Raw genomic sequence first — 12661 nt, forward strand, 5'->3', positions numbered from 1 at the left:
GTTTAAAATGTAATAGGTGCACATCTTAAATAATAAATGTTAAAAATGATGTTGTAAAAAAGTAATTTACTTTTGACATTTTCCTGTAAAATGAGTCACAGCAAAAGACATTGAAAAGGGGTACTGAAGTAGGAGTACTGGAAATCACCTCGTAAACTTTCAGTGTGTCCTTCTGAGATGTTATACTTCCTGAATGAAGAAGGACCCCCAATCCCCAAAGGTCTCCAGACAATTACCCATTTAAAATACAATATTTAGGGTCACACCATATGATATCGATTTTTGGGACAAAATATTTTTGTTCAGGGCTGCTTCAAAATATTATGCCTGAACTTTTACAACAGCAGACTTACAAGTATATATATATATGATATTAATATGTACTTAAATAAGGGGAGTATATATTCATATTATTGGTTTTATTCAAAATCAAATTTTATGAAATGGGCTTGGGATGCCATATGAGGTTTTCCCGGTTTTGCAGAAAATGGAGAAAAACAGGAATATGACTGGCATGAATGGTCTATATGTTAGGCTAATATAAAACAGCTTTTCTTTGAACGATATAACCACATTTATTTGCAGATTAGACATCACTTATGTTTGACACTCAGGACCACAAAAAGGCCATGTCACGTCAACCACCCATTTTCATTTATCTGACGCTTTTATCCTTATAACGACTTACATATGTCAATTACATTACAAGGGCCATTCTCCCCAGAGCAACTCGAGGTTAAGGGCCTTTCTCAAGGCCACAACCATGGGAGCCGGGAATTGAACCCACAACTTTTCAGCCCACTTTTTCCATTTGAGATACAGTGTTCAGTTTTCCTTATTGAGTCAAGTTACATGTTGATGATGGTGACTGAAAGTCCCACTGAAACAAATGTGTAGAAGAGGAAACTCATGAGACAACCTGTTTTGGAGCTTTTAGTCTTTTGCTTTAATCATTTTCCATATGAATTTTTTTTTCAGAGCATGACCAATTGTCAAGGACAAAAACAACCCATCAAGAAGCCTACTGTCTATACTTTTGTGATACAAGACATAGTTCTTATAGTTATTCAGAAATGCAATGCAGGATTTATGACCCTATGAGAATAAACTAGTGCTATCAGTCATATTTCAGAAATTACACCACATAAAAGTATTTTTAAGGCAATTACAATGAAATGAATCACAAAGATGTTTTATTATCCATGTGGATGTCATCTAATCTTCAGTGAACATCATCCGCACCAAATCTGCCTTGAAGCACTCCTCCTCGACAAGCTTCTGGGGCTAAAATGGAAAACAGACAAAGTAAGCCCACTTCAACATATGCATAAGCAGACAACAGCCACTTTTAAATGCAAGAGGATCTGTAGACCTAAGTTAAAAATATGCAGGTCACTGGACAGCGACTCAGATAAGACGGATAATATTAGTAAATGAATCCACAAGAATTCAGACTCCCAACAGAATGTCCATGTCCTATTCAAAGACGACGTTTTTGGCTGAATTGTTACAATGCATCTAGTCAGTGATGGACTACAGCAGTGTTTCTCAAACTTTTTCAGACCAAGGACCATTTAACCAATAAAAAAAAAAAAACTCACGGACCACCTAGCCTAAAAAAAAAAAAAAGAGTAAAAGAGACCTACTGTATTTCAACAGTATAATACACAGTAGGCCAACTCACTGGACCACCTTGCTTAATGTCTTTGCACCTTGCTTATTATGTCAGAGGATTCATATGATTTAAACTGGCATAGCATAGCCTACATAGGCAGTGTTGCAGAACTGTTTGGATTTACATACAAGTTGGTTCAATATTGCAAACAACTCATCTATATTATATTTTATCATGTCTGCTCGCGGACCACTTGGGATAGCTTACGGACCACAAGTGGTCCCCGGACCACACTTTGAGAAACACTGGACTACAGTATTTAAGCCAGAGGTCCTCAAGGTTTTTCAAACCGAGGACCCTATTAATTGTTGGAGACAATCCTTAGGGATCTGGCAAAACGGTAAAATCATGTTGCTTAATGCTTATCAAGGTGATTGAACAATAATGTGTAGACCTAGAATGGTTAAGCCATTAAAAAAAAAATATTGAGAAATGATTGGCAATCTTTGTAATAATACTTTGGTGGAGCCCCTGTAGAAGATGGTCTAGGCTAGCCTACTTCCCAAAACGCATGACTCCTTACAGTTCCATATCTTAGCAATGTGGGAACACCAGTCAGCTTCAAGGTCTTCTTGAACTCATTGTTGGGGTCCTTCCAGCTAAAAGAATGAGGGGGGAAACAGAAATGGTCGTTTAATAGGAGTTCACCGAACAAGAGATAAGCTACATATTGTGTGAGAGAATTAAATAGGAAATAACGCAGGCCTACTAGGGTCTTTCTCCAACTTGGCAATATATAAAGACAGAATCTTCTGGCAGGTGAGACATCTCCCCTCTGACAACAGGCTCAGCTAAAGAAAAATCACCAAACGATCAGTGTATCAACATGTAGCGTAGGCTATCGTGTAATTATGGCTACCTTACATATTCATACGATTGAGTAAAGGTGAACGTCGTTATTTAAAATTAATGATTAACCTGTAGCAATCAAAGCAACGTGAACTATTCGTTTGGGGAAGTTCGATCTTTGCACAATTGTCATGTGCAAGTCATCCAAATAACCGCGTCGCTGCATTTTTTTGCAAAGGCAATCTCATTGTGCCATTCTACTACTCACCTTTTACACAATCCGGACACCAACTCACTCCCTGCTCGTCTTTATTGCCGGAGAAATAGGCGAATATGTCTTTTCCCTTCCTCTCGGATACAGCTTTGCAAAAATCTTCATAGCCACGAACTTTGACTTCTTCGTAATTTGTCATACTGTCTAAATTAGAAGACACTAACGTCGATAGTTTTCTTTTCAGCAGACGTAGAAGAGAGCAGGGAGTTTACAGTGACAAGAAATGAGATGAAACTTGATTGTCTCAGCTCAGCTGTACATCTTTGACAGGGTGAAGCGTGCTGCTACCTTACGGTGCAAGTTACCGTGGCTATTTGTGAAGCCAGCGGCAACAAAAACACTTCCGTTGTAGGAGTAATTGGCACTTATTGTAGTTAAAAGTCCTTCGCTAAAAGCTCAAATCGAATTCCAATCCAATCTAGGTCCAATCTAACTATTTACCAAGTTAAAATGAATTATTGATTATATTTCTTATGTAATTTATACACTATTCATTACTTTAATATGTGTTTTTCTTTTTATACGCTACTTCTGTTTTTCTTTTTTTCCCCTTTTCTTTTGTAGCCTATTAAAAGTCTCCTTACATTGTGACCTGATCTGGCCATCATTGGTAATCATAGGCCTACTCTTGGCTGTCAGCTGTAAAGTAGGATCATTTTCTGATATTAGCTGTTTTGGTAATGTCTGTTTGTTTTATCTCAAATATTTATGTTTGATCAAAATTCTTGGAACAGATGTGCCTGCCTTGTCAGGAAGTACCAAACTGTTCCTGCCATAAAGTTTGCTTATGATTAGGCTATCCTTATCTCTTGATATACAAAAAAAAAAATCTGGCAATGACTCCTCCAGGGCTCTGTAGGCCAATTGAATTAATGTAGCCTACCCTACTAATTTTCTAACCGGTGCAAAACAAGAATCATTTCGATGCAAAAACACTTAATAAAGAAATAACTACAGTATCTAGCCTATTCTACTAACCTAAACCAAACAACTCTGAAATGTGTAAAACTGAACTGGCAAATACCACAGAAAAAATATCTTGTGAACATCACAATGAATTTGGCTAAGCCTTATTATCTCTGCCTTTTTTCTGTCCCAGCAGCAAGTAGAGCCTAGTTGGTTATCTTGCAGACTGTAAACTCTGAGCAATATGGGGTGCCATTTGTAAAACACATAGCACATTTAGAGTTACAACATGTAAACATTTTTAAATGATCTCTTTTTCACACATTTATAGACAAATTGGTGTAAAAAGTACTATGGCCTCTATCATGATGGTCTAAAGTGCAGTCTAAAGTCTATAATCATCATGACACAAAGCTTATTCCTATAATTAGAATAAAGATATTAACGAAATACATCTCACAATGAGTAGTTATTCACCATCATTTGCAAATTGGTAATGACGGATAAAAGTGATTAGGAGAGGAGTGAGAGGCAAATATGAAACACAGCTGAAGACGCACTTTCATGAGATGGAAGCAGCAACTCCTCTGCAGGATGAATGTTTTTTATTCAGTCATTCGAACATTACTGGGGTAAGTGTTGCTTTTTCCAGGCTATGTTTTCGATGGTAACCCATTGTCAGTCAATAGTGAAAGTAATAACTGTGTAAGTCGTTGACTGACACCAAGGTGAAGTTAGTTTAGTATAAGTATATATACTCTTTTGATCCCATGAGGGAAATTTGGTCTCTCCATTTATCCCAATCCGAATTAGTGAAACACACTCCGCACACAGCGAACACACAGTGAGGTGAAGCACACACTAATCCCGACGCAGTGAGCTGCCTGCTACAGCGATGCTCGGGGAGCAGTGAGGGGTTAGGTGCCTTGCTCAAGGGCATTTCAGCAGTTCCTACTGGTCGGGGTTCGAACCGGCAACCTCTGGTTACAAGTCCGAAGCGCTAACCAGTAGGCTACGTCTGTTCAAATAATAGACAAGTGCAATGTGTGTAGGCTACACTCTGCTAGGTTTTAGAAAAGCATGGTTTATGAAATAACTGTTCCATACGGTCTCGTGTGCAAGCAGATTCCTTCAAATCCACCGCTATCAAAATACCGATCCGAATTTTGATGAAATTCATTCTGGACTCTCTATCCGACCACATAAAGACCTCGGAATACTTCGGTTTGGCTTTAGGGACCCTCTACTCACTACCACGTAAGTGTAATGTTGTTTGGAACTGTAGAAGAGGTATAAAAATAGCGTTTTGTAGCGGCGAAATAATATGCCCTTCTCACTTCCATGCTAACTAGTTTTGACTAAAAACGGTAACATCGAACTTTCTCAAAACACATCCGAATGACATGATTTGGATGTCAACTCAACGTATGTACTCCCAATCATCCGTTAATCGATCTAAAGTGCATTTTACTCCGGATAATTCCTTTAAGAAACATAAGGCCCACCTTCTTGCGCCAAGGGCCGGACGTTTGATAACGTTTCATAACTACACCACACCCAAAGTGGACTGGACAACCCACAAAATTTGTTTAAACTTTTCGCCAGTGACCATCGTTCTAGAATGTCCTGATAGGGCCCTTTTTTCTAGGATGACATTTTGTATTAAGGGAAAAAATGTGAAATGCTTGATATCTTCATATAAATGTTTAATATAAATGTATAAATATATATGTGTATTGTATATAGATATTTACGGTTATATATACGTTTGGCAACCCTACTCTTTTGTGTGTTCTGGACACCCTGGGAAGAAGATTCATCACCCAGCAGTAAGGATGAGATCAGAGCTGCATGAGGACTGCTTTAATGAGCAGAAGTTTGAGAGGTGCTCAGGGCAGGTGGCCGGCCTCCCTGTGAGAGAGAAGAATATACTCCTGCTGAGATAATAACAAGCGCTGCAAATGAGGAGGCGCTCTCTGCTCCCCAGAAACCTCACTATGCCTATAGGAAAAACACCATTATGAATTTGCTGAGCTCTCAGACTCCCTGGACCTAATTTCAGGTACACACAGGAAGATTAAATTGGCTAATTTGTGCCATTGTTTGGAAAATTCCCACAGCGGCCAACAGTGTTTCTACCCGAACACCAAACTTCCTACAGCTGTTTTACAAGTGACAAGACCTGAATGCGGTAGAAGTACTGTTCGCCATGTTCACCAAGATTTTGGAAATGTAAATTTAATATAAAAAACAATTTAGGGGGCCTTTAACCAAAATACAGAACAGGGCGTAGGGTAACTTCAAACAACTCACATGCTGTGCCTGGGATCATCTGTAAAGGCCCTAGTCAAATTTTTAAGCACAACATGCTCAACCATTGAACTTGAGCAACAACAAAGCAGCCTTTGTGAATATTTCACTAGGTCAAGCAGGCAAAACATATACCAAGGCTTTCCCAGAAGCTGAAAAATCCAATGAATATAGACTATGGTCTCAATAAACCACAGGATCCAGTGACGGTCCACTTCAGTGTAGCTTTAAACCTACATACCCACGTTTAAAAGTGAGAAGAGAACTGTTACAGTGTAAGCCAACCAATAGGGTGCGCCAACCGACAGTGTTGTGAGAGAGAAAATAGAGGAAAATAGACCCATTTCACATCAGACTACACAAATTCAGGATACCTCCCTGAAATTACTTTTTGCAGGTTGGGATGTCTGAGATGACATTGACATTTTAATTCTTTATTTAGTGTGTGCACAGACATTTTGGGGGGCACATGAAGCATGCACACACACACAGGGTTTCTCTCTCTTTCTCACACACACACACACACGTTTTTTACTATTTACTGTATATGTCCACATGGAGAAAAGTGGTGCAGGGACACAAATATTAAAGATGCAATATAATACAATGTCTCCGCCATGTCAGCTGCCAATAATAGCAGAGAAGTTGTTGCAGCCCTCTTACAACCAACCTGTGTGCTGAATATGAAAACAAGCAGTCTGCCCCTATAGCCTTGCTCTGAGATGGTGTTTAGGTGTGGTAATGACCTTGGTGTCAAAAGCCTCAAAGGTGCAGCATACCTCCAAAGTGAACACCTCGCTGGACTTCTCGTTGATTACCACAAGATGTGGTGTATGAGAAAGCAGGTGTTACAGTGCTGAAACATGGATGGTTTTACATGTGAATGTTTGTACATTCTTACTGAAATCTATCTTAAATTTAAAGGAACATGAAGGAACTCTTAACAAAGTGTCTATTGGCACCCCTGGTACGAATAGCCTTGGCCACACAGCTGAGCTATTCACACCCTGTGACGTAACAACAAAATCATGTTGCTCGCGTGCACAAAAAACATGGCGGACATTTCGTTTTTTCATCAGCAGAAAGTAAAGAATTCTGAACGATTTTGGTACTAATACCTGTTCAAATTAAGTTTTAGGTGGAAAAGTTGTGTTTTATTTTCATAATCTTTGTTCAGTGAATACAACCGTCAGTTTGTTAGTTAACAGAAATTTTGTGATTATGACGCTCAGGCCTATGAACTATAGGTTTGCCTGCAAACTCTCACTTATATGTGGAAATGGATAGCGCAGTGATTAGGGACATGGTTTAGTACGTGGGAGACTGGGATTTGATTCCCATGTAAAGCGTTTTGGTAGAGATAAGTAGAAGTGTAACCTGTGTAAATAGTACACATTACTATATATTCCAGGGTACGAATAGCATCCACTTCTAATTATACAGTGATGCAAACAGCATACCTTATTCAGAGGGTCTATTACACAGCTGAGCTATTTACACCCTGTTACATAACAACAAAAACATGTGGCTCGTTTTTTTTTTTTTTTTATTACATTGTGTGATCAATAAGCCAAGGTAAATGCACAGGAGTGCAAATAGCATACACTGATATTTGTACCAGACTGGGTATTAATAGAACACATTGCTGTGTGCACCGGGGTACGAATAACATAATTGCACCAAGGTATGAATAGCATACACTGCTAATTGTACCAGGGGTGCAAATAGCCTCACGCAACTCTTAATCCTGAATATTTAATCCCTCAGTTTATCAAGAGCATTCACATTCAGAATGTGAATGTGTGTGAATGTGTATGTGCTGCAACTCTATCATGTAATGTCATTGATTATGTTGGTAAATTTGTGATGCACTGTCTTGAAGTGAAGTATACATGTTGTGTGTCATGTACGCTCAGTAATTCATAATTGTGGTGCAGTGACTGGAGCCCAAGACAAATTTTCCTTTGGGGACAATAAAGTGTACCTTACCTTAGTATAATCTTAAGAGTAGCTACAGCTGTCAGTTGCATAAAGTTTCACACACACATACACACACACACACACAGAGAGAGAGAGAGAGAGAGAGAGAGAGCACACACACAAGGCCGTAGTCATGATGTCAACATTGGGGGACTAAATCTGTGGTGGGGTCTGAGGGACCCCCAAACAGAATTTCAATACATTTCCTACCATGCAAAAATATTATTAAAAATCACAAACAAGTCGTTAGTTAGGTCAGCCAATTAGGTTATTCCAAACTTTTGACGGACACAGATCCTGCTTCGGTCGGCGGGTAGGATACACCGAACTTACAAGTGGGATATTCTTCCTACAGGCAGTAGGGGCGGGCGAGAGAGCCTTCATTTGCCCCATAATGAGTCATTTAACCATATACCGACTTACGAACATGATTAATTAACACGAAAACGTTGCCTGGTGTCCCTTTAAAAGAAATTACAAACTAGAGTATCTTATGATAACCTCTATATTACACAGAATGTGGTTCTTTGACTTATAACTTACACCTGAAGATTTTTTTAAACTAAGGCTTAGACTCATAGGTGGTGGCTCATAGTTTGGAGCCTAATAAGATTTTGTCTTTTAATTTAGATTTTATTATGCTGGCGGCTAATCACACAATTTTAACGTAGTTTGAAAGGGACAGGATTCAGGAATAGGCTACTACAGGGCTGTCAACTTTTCAAAAAACCTTGGAGTGAGATTTGGTGGGGCCAACCAAAATTTTCCTGCGGAAATTTTTGTTTGGCTCATTCAGCATTATACCGTACAGTAAAAAAAATGTACATCAGTAGTTCTCAGGTGTAGGAACCAGGCATGGACGGATTATGAACTTTCGGGCCCCTGGGCCCACATGTATTAAGGGCTCCCCACTAATTGTCGCATATGTGGAAGAGGGGTTTAGGGGTCCTCCCCCAGAATTTTTTTCATTTGTTTGATGTGATTTCCTGTATTCTGGTGCATTTTGGTAGCTTAGAAATCTAAACACACCCTAGCGGCAGCAAATTACATTTGCTTCCAGGGCTAGTCTAGCAACTCTCCATTGGCTTGTGAGCTTGAAAAATTAAACTTCTATCAGGCCAACCAAATCGTCTATAGAGTCGTTAGGGGGGCATAACATAATGATTGATGGCAGAGTTGCAACGTTTTGGCTTGAATTCCCTGCTACTTGAAAACAAAGAAGATGAATATTGCTGTTGGCCAACAGTGTGACGCGAGTTAAGCTTGTTTTGAGATGGCAAAAGTTTGAACTAGCCAACTAGCTCCGCTGGTGGGAAAACGCATGGGACTCAGTGCTGTCCTATTGCGTGCAGAGGGAATTTGAAAGACAACTGATTATCCCGCCCCTCGGACTGAGCACCGCGAACGGTGAGTGCCCAGACCCTACCTTTTAATGTGGGTCTGGCTCGTCAGGCTAGCATTTTGGGGATGGCCAATACATCTGGCCAATACATTCAATCAGATTCATAGCCTACATCCTGATGTGTTGATATTGAGGCAATGATTCCATGCAAAGGCTTGGGCTTCAGGGCCCCCTGACACCTTGGGCCCGGAAGGCCTGTGCAGTAATCCATCCCTGGGACCAGGGTCCCAGAGTTAAGTGAACATTGTTATCAAATGGATCTAGCCTACTACTAGGACCATGGGCATCAGAGGCATTGTGAAAGTGGGTGGGACATTTCAGAGGGGGGGTATGGGGGTCCTCCCCCAGAATTTTTTTTTTGGACTAGATGCAATTTCCTGAATTCTGGTACATTTTAACAGGTTATTTAGATACTTCTATTTAACAAAATAAAGCCAGCCTACGAAATTAATAAAAAGTAAATCATGCATAATTTAAAAATAACTCAATATATAGGCTACTTGGCTACGCAATAATTTATAGTACCGTGGACCTTCAGTGAACGCATGAAAGGTTTGTTTGAAATCCCAACACTCTTTCAACTACATATGTAATAGTGATCATCAAATACCTCCCCAGATTTCAGTGCCCATCAGTCCCAACATTTAACAATATAATCAAACAGTCCAAAAGTAAATTAAAGGAGAATTCCGGTGTGATATTGATCTAAAGTGTATTGAAACATGATGAGTGTGAACGTATGTCTCATATGACTCCAAAACTAGTTAGCCGATGCTACCAACAGCTTTTGCATCGGGCTAGCCATGCAAATAAATCATTGTTTTACACCCATTTACGAGGCCCTCAATGTATCTCCACACTTCATTGGTAAAAAATAATTCAGTGGAAATGCATGGATTCCAGTTGCTGCCCTGAATCATGCATTTCCACTGAAAAATCTGATCCCTTATCATACCTGTTCATTCTTAGTTATCGTGACTAAATTCAAGATGGCTACCTAAAACAGTCTGGTAAACTACCAGTGCTTTTTCAAAGTTCTCAATGTCTCGTTTTAAATGTCAGGGCCCTGTCTACCAATGAAGTGTGGAGATACACCACAGTGATTTATTTATTGCACCACTAAAAAGCTGTTGGTAGCATCGGCTAACTAGCCAGATTTTGGAGTGCAGGGGACAAGCCGAGATGGGCTATGAGACATACGTTCACACTCGGTATCATGTTTCAATACACTTTAGGTCAATATCACACCGGAATTCTCCTTTAAATATCGAACTAAACCGAAAATGTCATGCTTTTGAAGGCCTACCAGTATGCCGCTCCAAGAAACGCATGTCTCAAAAAAAAACCCCGCATAAGAAATAAAGGGCTGTCTCGAATACAATCCTGCCCCTAAAGGCCTGTACTTTGTCTTAAGACCCCGGCCATAATTTGAGGATTTACAGTCGCTGTGAGATTGTGCAGTCGCTGTGGTTAGTGACGTGATGCTGTTAATGGGGAGTTTTACATAGCCTAGCGTAAACCTATAGGTTATTATTTATTTGCCGTACCTATAAGGCTTTTTACCTTATCAAAAGTGAGGGGGACGACTGATCTCTTCAACACTGTGGGGGATTTGGCGCTTGTCACTGTGTGTGTGACAGAAGCGGAATGGGAGAATGCGTGTAACAAAAAAAAAAGTTTATGAGCGATTTACGCGCAAAAGGGGGGAATCCAATGAAAATGACAATGAAGCACTAAACAGATGCTGAAAACAGCACTGGTATTTCGCACGGCAAAAGTGGGGGGGTCCAAACTAACAATTTTAAAAAGTTGGTGGGTCAGACTCGCTTATTTTTATGGAAATATGTGTGCTGTAGCCTAAGCTATTTTGCACTTCAGAATTATAACCATGCATTCAGAGGTGAAATAGTTATGGTGATATTGCAATAAGTTCACAACCACAAAAACATATGCTACATTTCACAGTTCAGAAATATTCAAAAATGTGTGTACATTTCAGCACTCAATGAAATTATGCAGAAGTGGTCACCTGTGTTATTCAGCTAGTTCATTTAAGATAATATATTGGTCATTGTAATGGCCATAGCCTAGCCTACATGCTATTCCTTTTTCAGGATGTACCCATATCTGCATGATGTGAATGTTTGCATATGGCTTATGTCAGGCTTTATATCAATATTTGTGTCTAGTTATTTGATTTTCTTCATATTTTTGCATTAATGTCACTAGGAAGCATGCCAATATAAATATATTAATTTATCTGTGTAAGTGGGATTGGCTGGAACCTGACAATATACATGATAGTGGGAAAATCTATGGCTGAGCAATTTACAAAAATGTATGTAGGCCTACTGACAAATAGTTTACATTTGAATACATTATAATTTCGCCCCAATGAGGCTATGTAGAAATGTGTTGCAATTTCAAAACCGGATTACTCAAGAACCACTTATTGCACAGAGGCATGCTTTATATCCTCGTATTCGGTATGGTTTGCTGTGATATTGGGTTTGCCACGTGTTTTGTGAAGGGTTAGGGAGATATTAAACCGAGAGTAATGTGTGTGCATTGTGTGCAAAATGCAAATATGATTAGCTAAATTGCACGTCGGTTCAATTATAATTTTCTCGCGAACCATTTATCACAGCAACTTGGCGCTAATATCATTGGAAAGCTAGATTCCGCTCGTTCACATGACGTGTGATATCATATGTATAGGTTTAGTTGAGTTGAACCTCATCTGCCAGGTATTTGACCTACCAGGTTGACACTTCAGCGTGAAAAATACTCAATAATACTCAAAGCATACCTGAAACCGGGGGATTAATGCTCCTGGGATGGCTTCTGAAGTAGCCTAGCATCGCAAATGAGAGAACATTTAGAAAATTCCACAGACAGGGGGTGCTCTTGAACTCTCTCACCGTCTCTGAACGCATAACGTTGGCTCAACAGGTAGATCTATAGATAGGCTAAACTCATTTTTCAGGCATCTGACCGACCGGGTTGACACTTCAGCATGAGAAATCGGGGGTGTGGCGTGTGAGTGTGTGAAACTAATAAAATGCGTGTGTCTCACGGCCAATGCGAGAGAGTTGGCAGCTATGTAGGCTACTAAGACTGAACACAGGCCCCTCTTCTGTCTGACTCACCTCATGTTACCCCTGTATGCATTATAGACTTCTGACAGAAATGACGTTTTGTGCCAACATGTAGAAACACTAGGCCTACTACAGCCTTTAATTGGTGAATGGAGGTGCAAATTCCTTTCTTTGGTTATTGTCCGGGATTCACATTAACTGTAGGCTATCACGTATTATAAACGTCG

The 12661-nt window shown here is 39.7% G+C and overlaps 1 protein-coding gene and 1 long non-coding RNA gene across 2 annotated transcripts; both read right to left on the bottom strand.

The window, feature by feature from the left end:
* Nucleotides 1-922: 922 nt before the first annotated feature.
* Nucleotides 923-3070, bottom strand: txndc17 (thioredoxin domain containing 17). Its single transcript, XM_048264709.1, has 4 exons — nt 2733-3070; nt 2385-2466; nt 2199-2274; nt 923-1284 (listed from the first exon to the last, which is right to left on the bottom strand). Exons 1-4 carry the CDS (start codon nt 2875-2877, stop codon nt 1216-1218), a joined length of 372 nt encoding a protein of 123 aa, XP_048120666.1. The 5' UTR covers nt 2878-3070; the 3' UTR covers nt 923-1215.
* Nucleotides 3071-6630: 3560 nt separating this feature from the next.
* Nucleotides 6631-12228, bottom strand: LOC125308308. Its single transcript, XR_007195862.1, has 3 exons — nt 12146-12228; nt 7944-7971; nt 6631-6810 (listed from the first exon to the last, which is right to left on the bottom strand). It is a non-coding gene; the product is annotated as an uncharacterized LOC125308308 (long non-coding RNA).
* Nucleotides 12229-12661: the final 433 nt, after the last annotated feature.

Source organism: Alosa alosa, chromosome 15 (assembly GCF_017589495.1).
Source record: "Alosa alosa isolate M-15738 ecotype Scorff River chromosome 15, AALO_Geno_1.1, whole genome shotgun sequence".
Lineage (NCBI taxonomy): Eukaryota > Metazoa > Chordata > Actinopteri > Clupeiformes > Clupeidae > Alosa > Alosa alosa.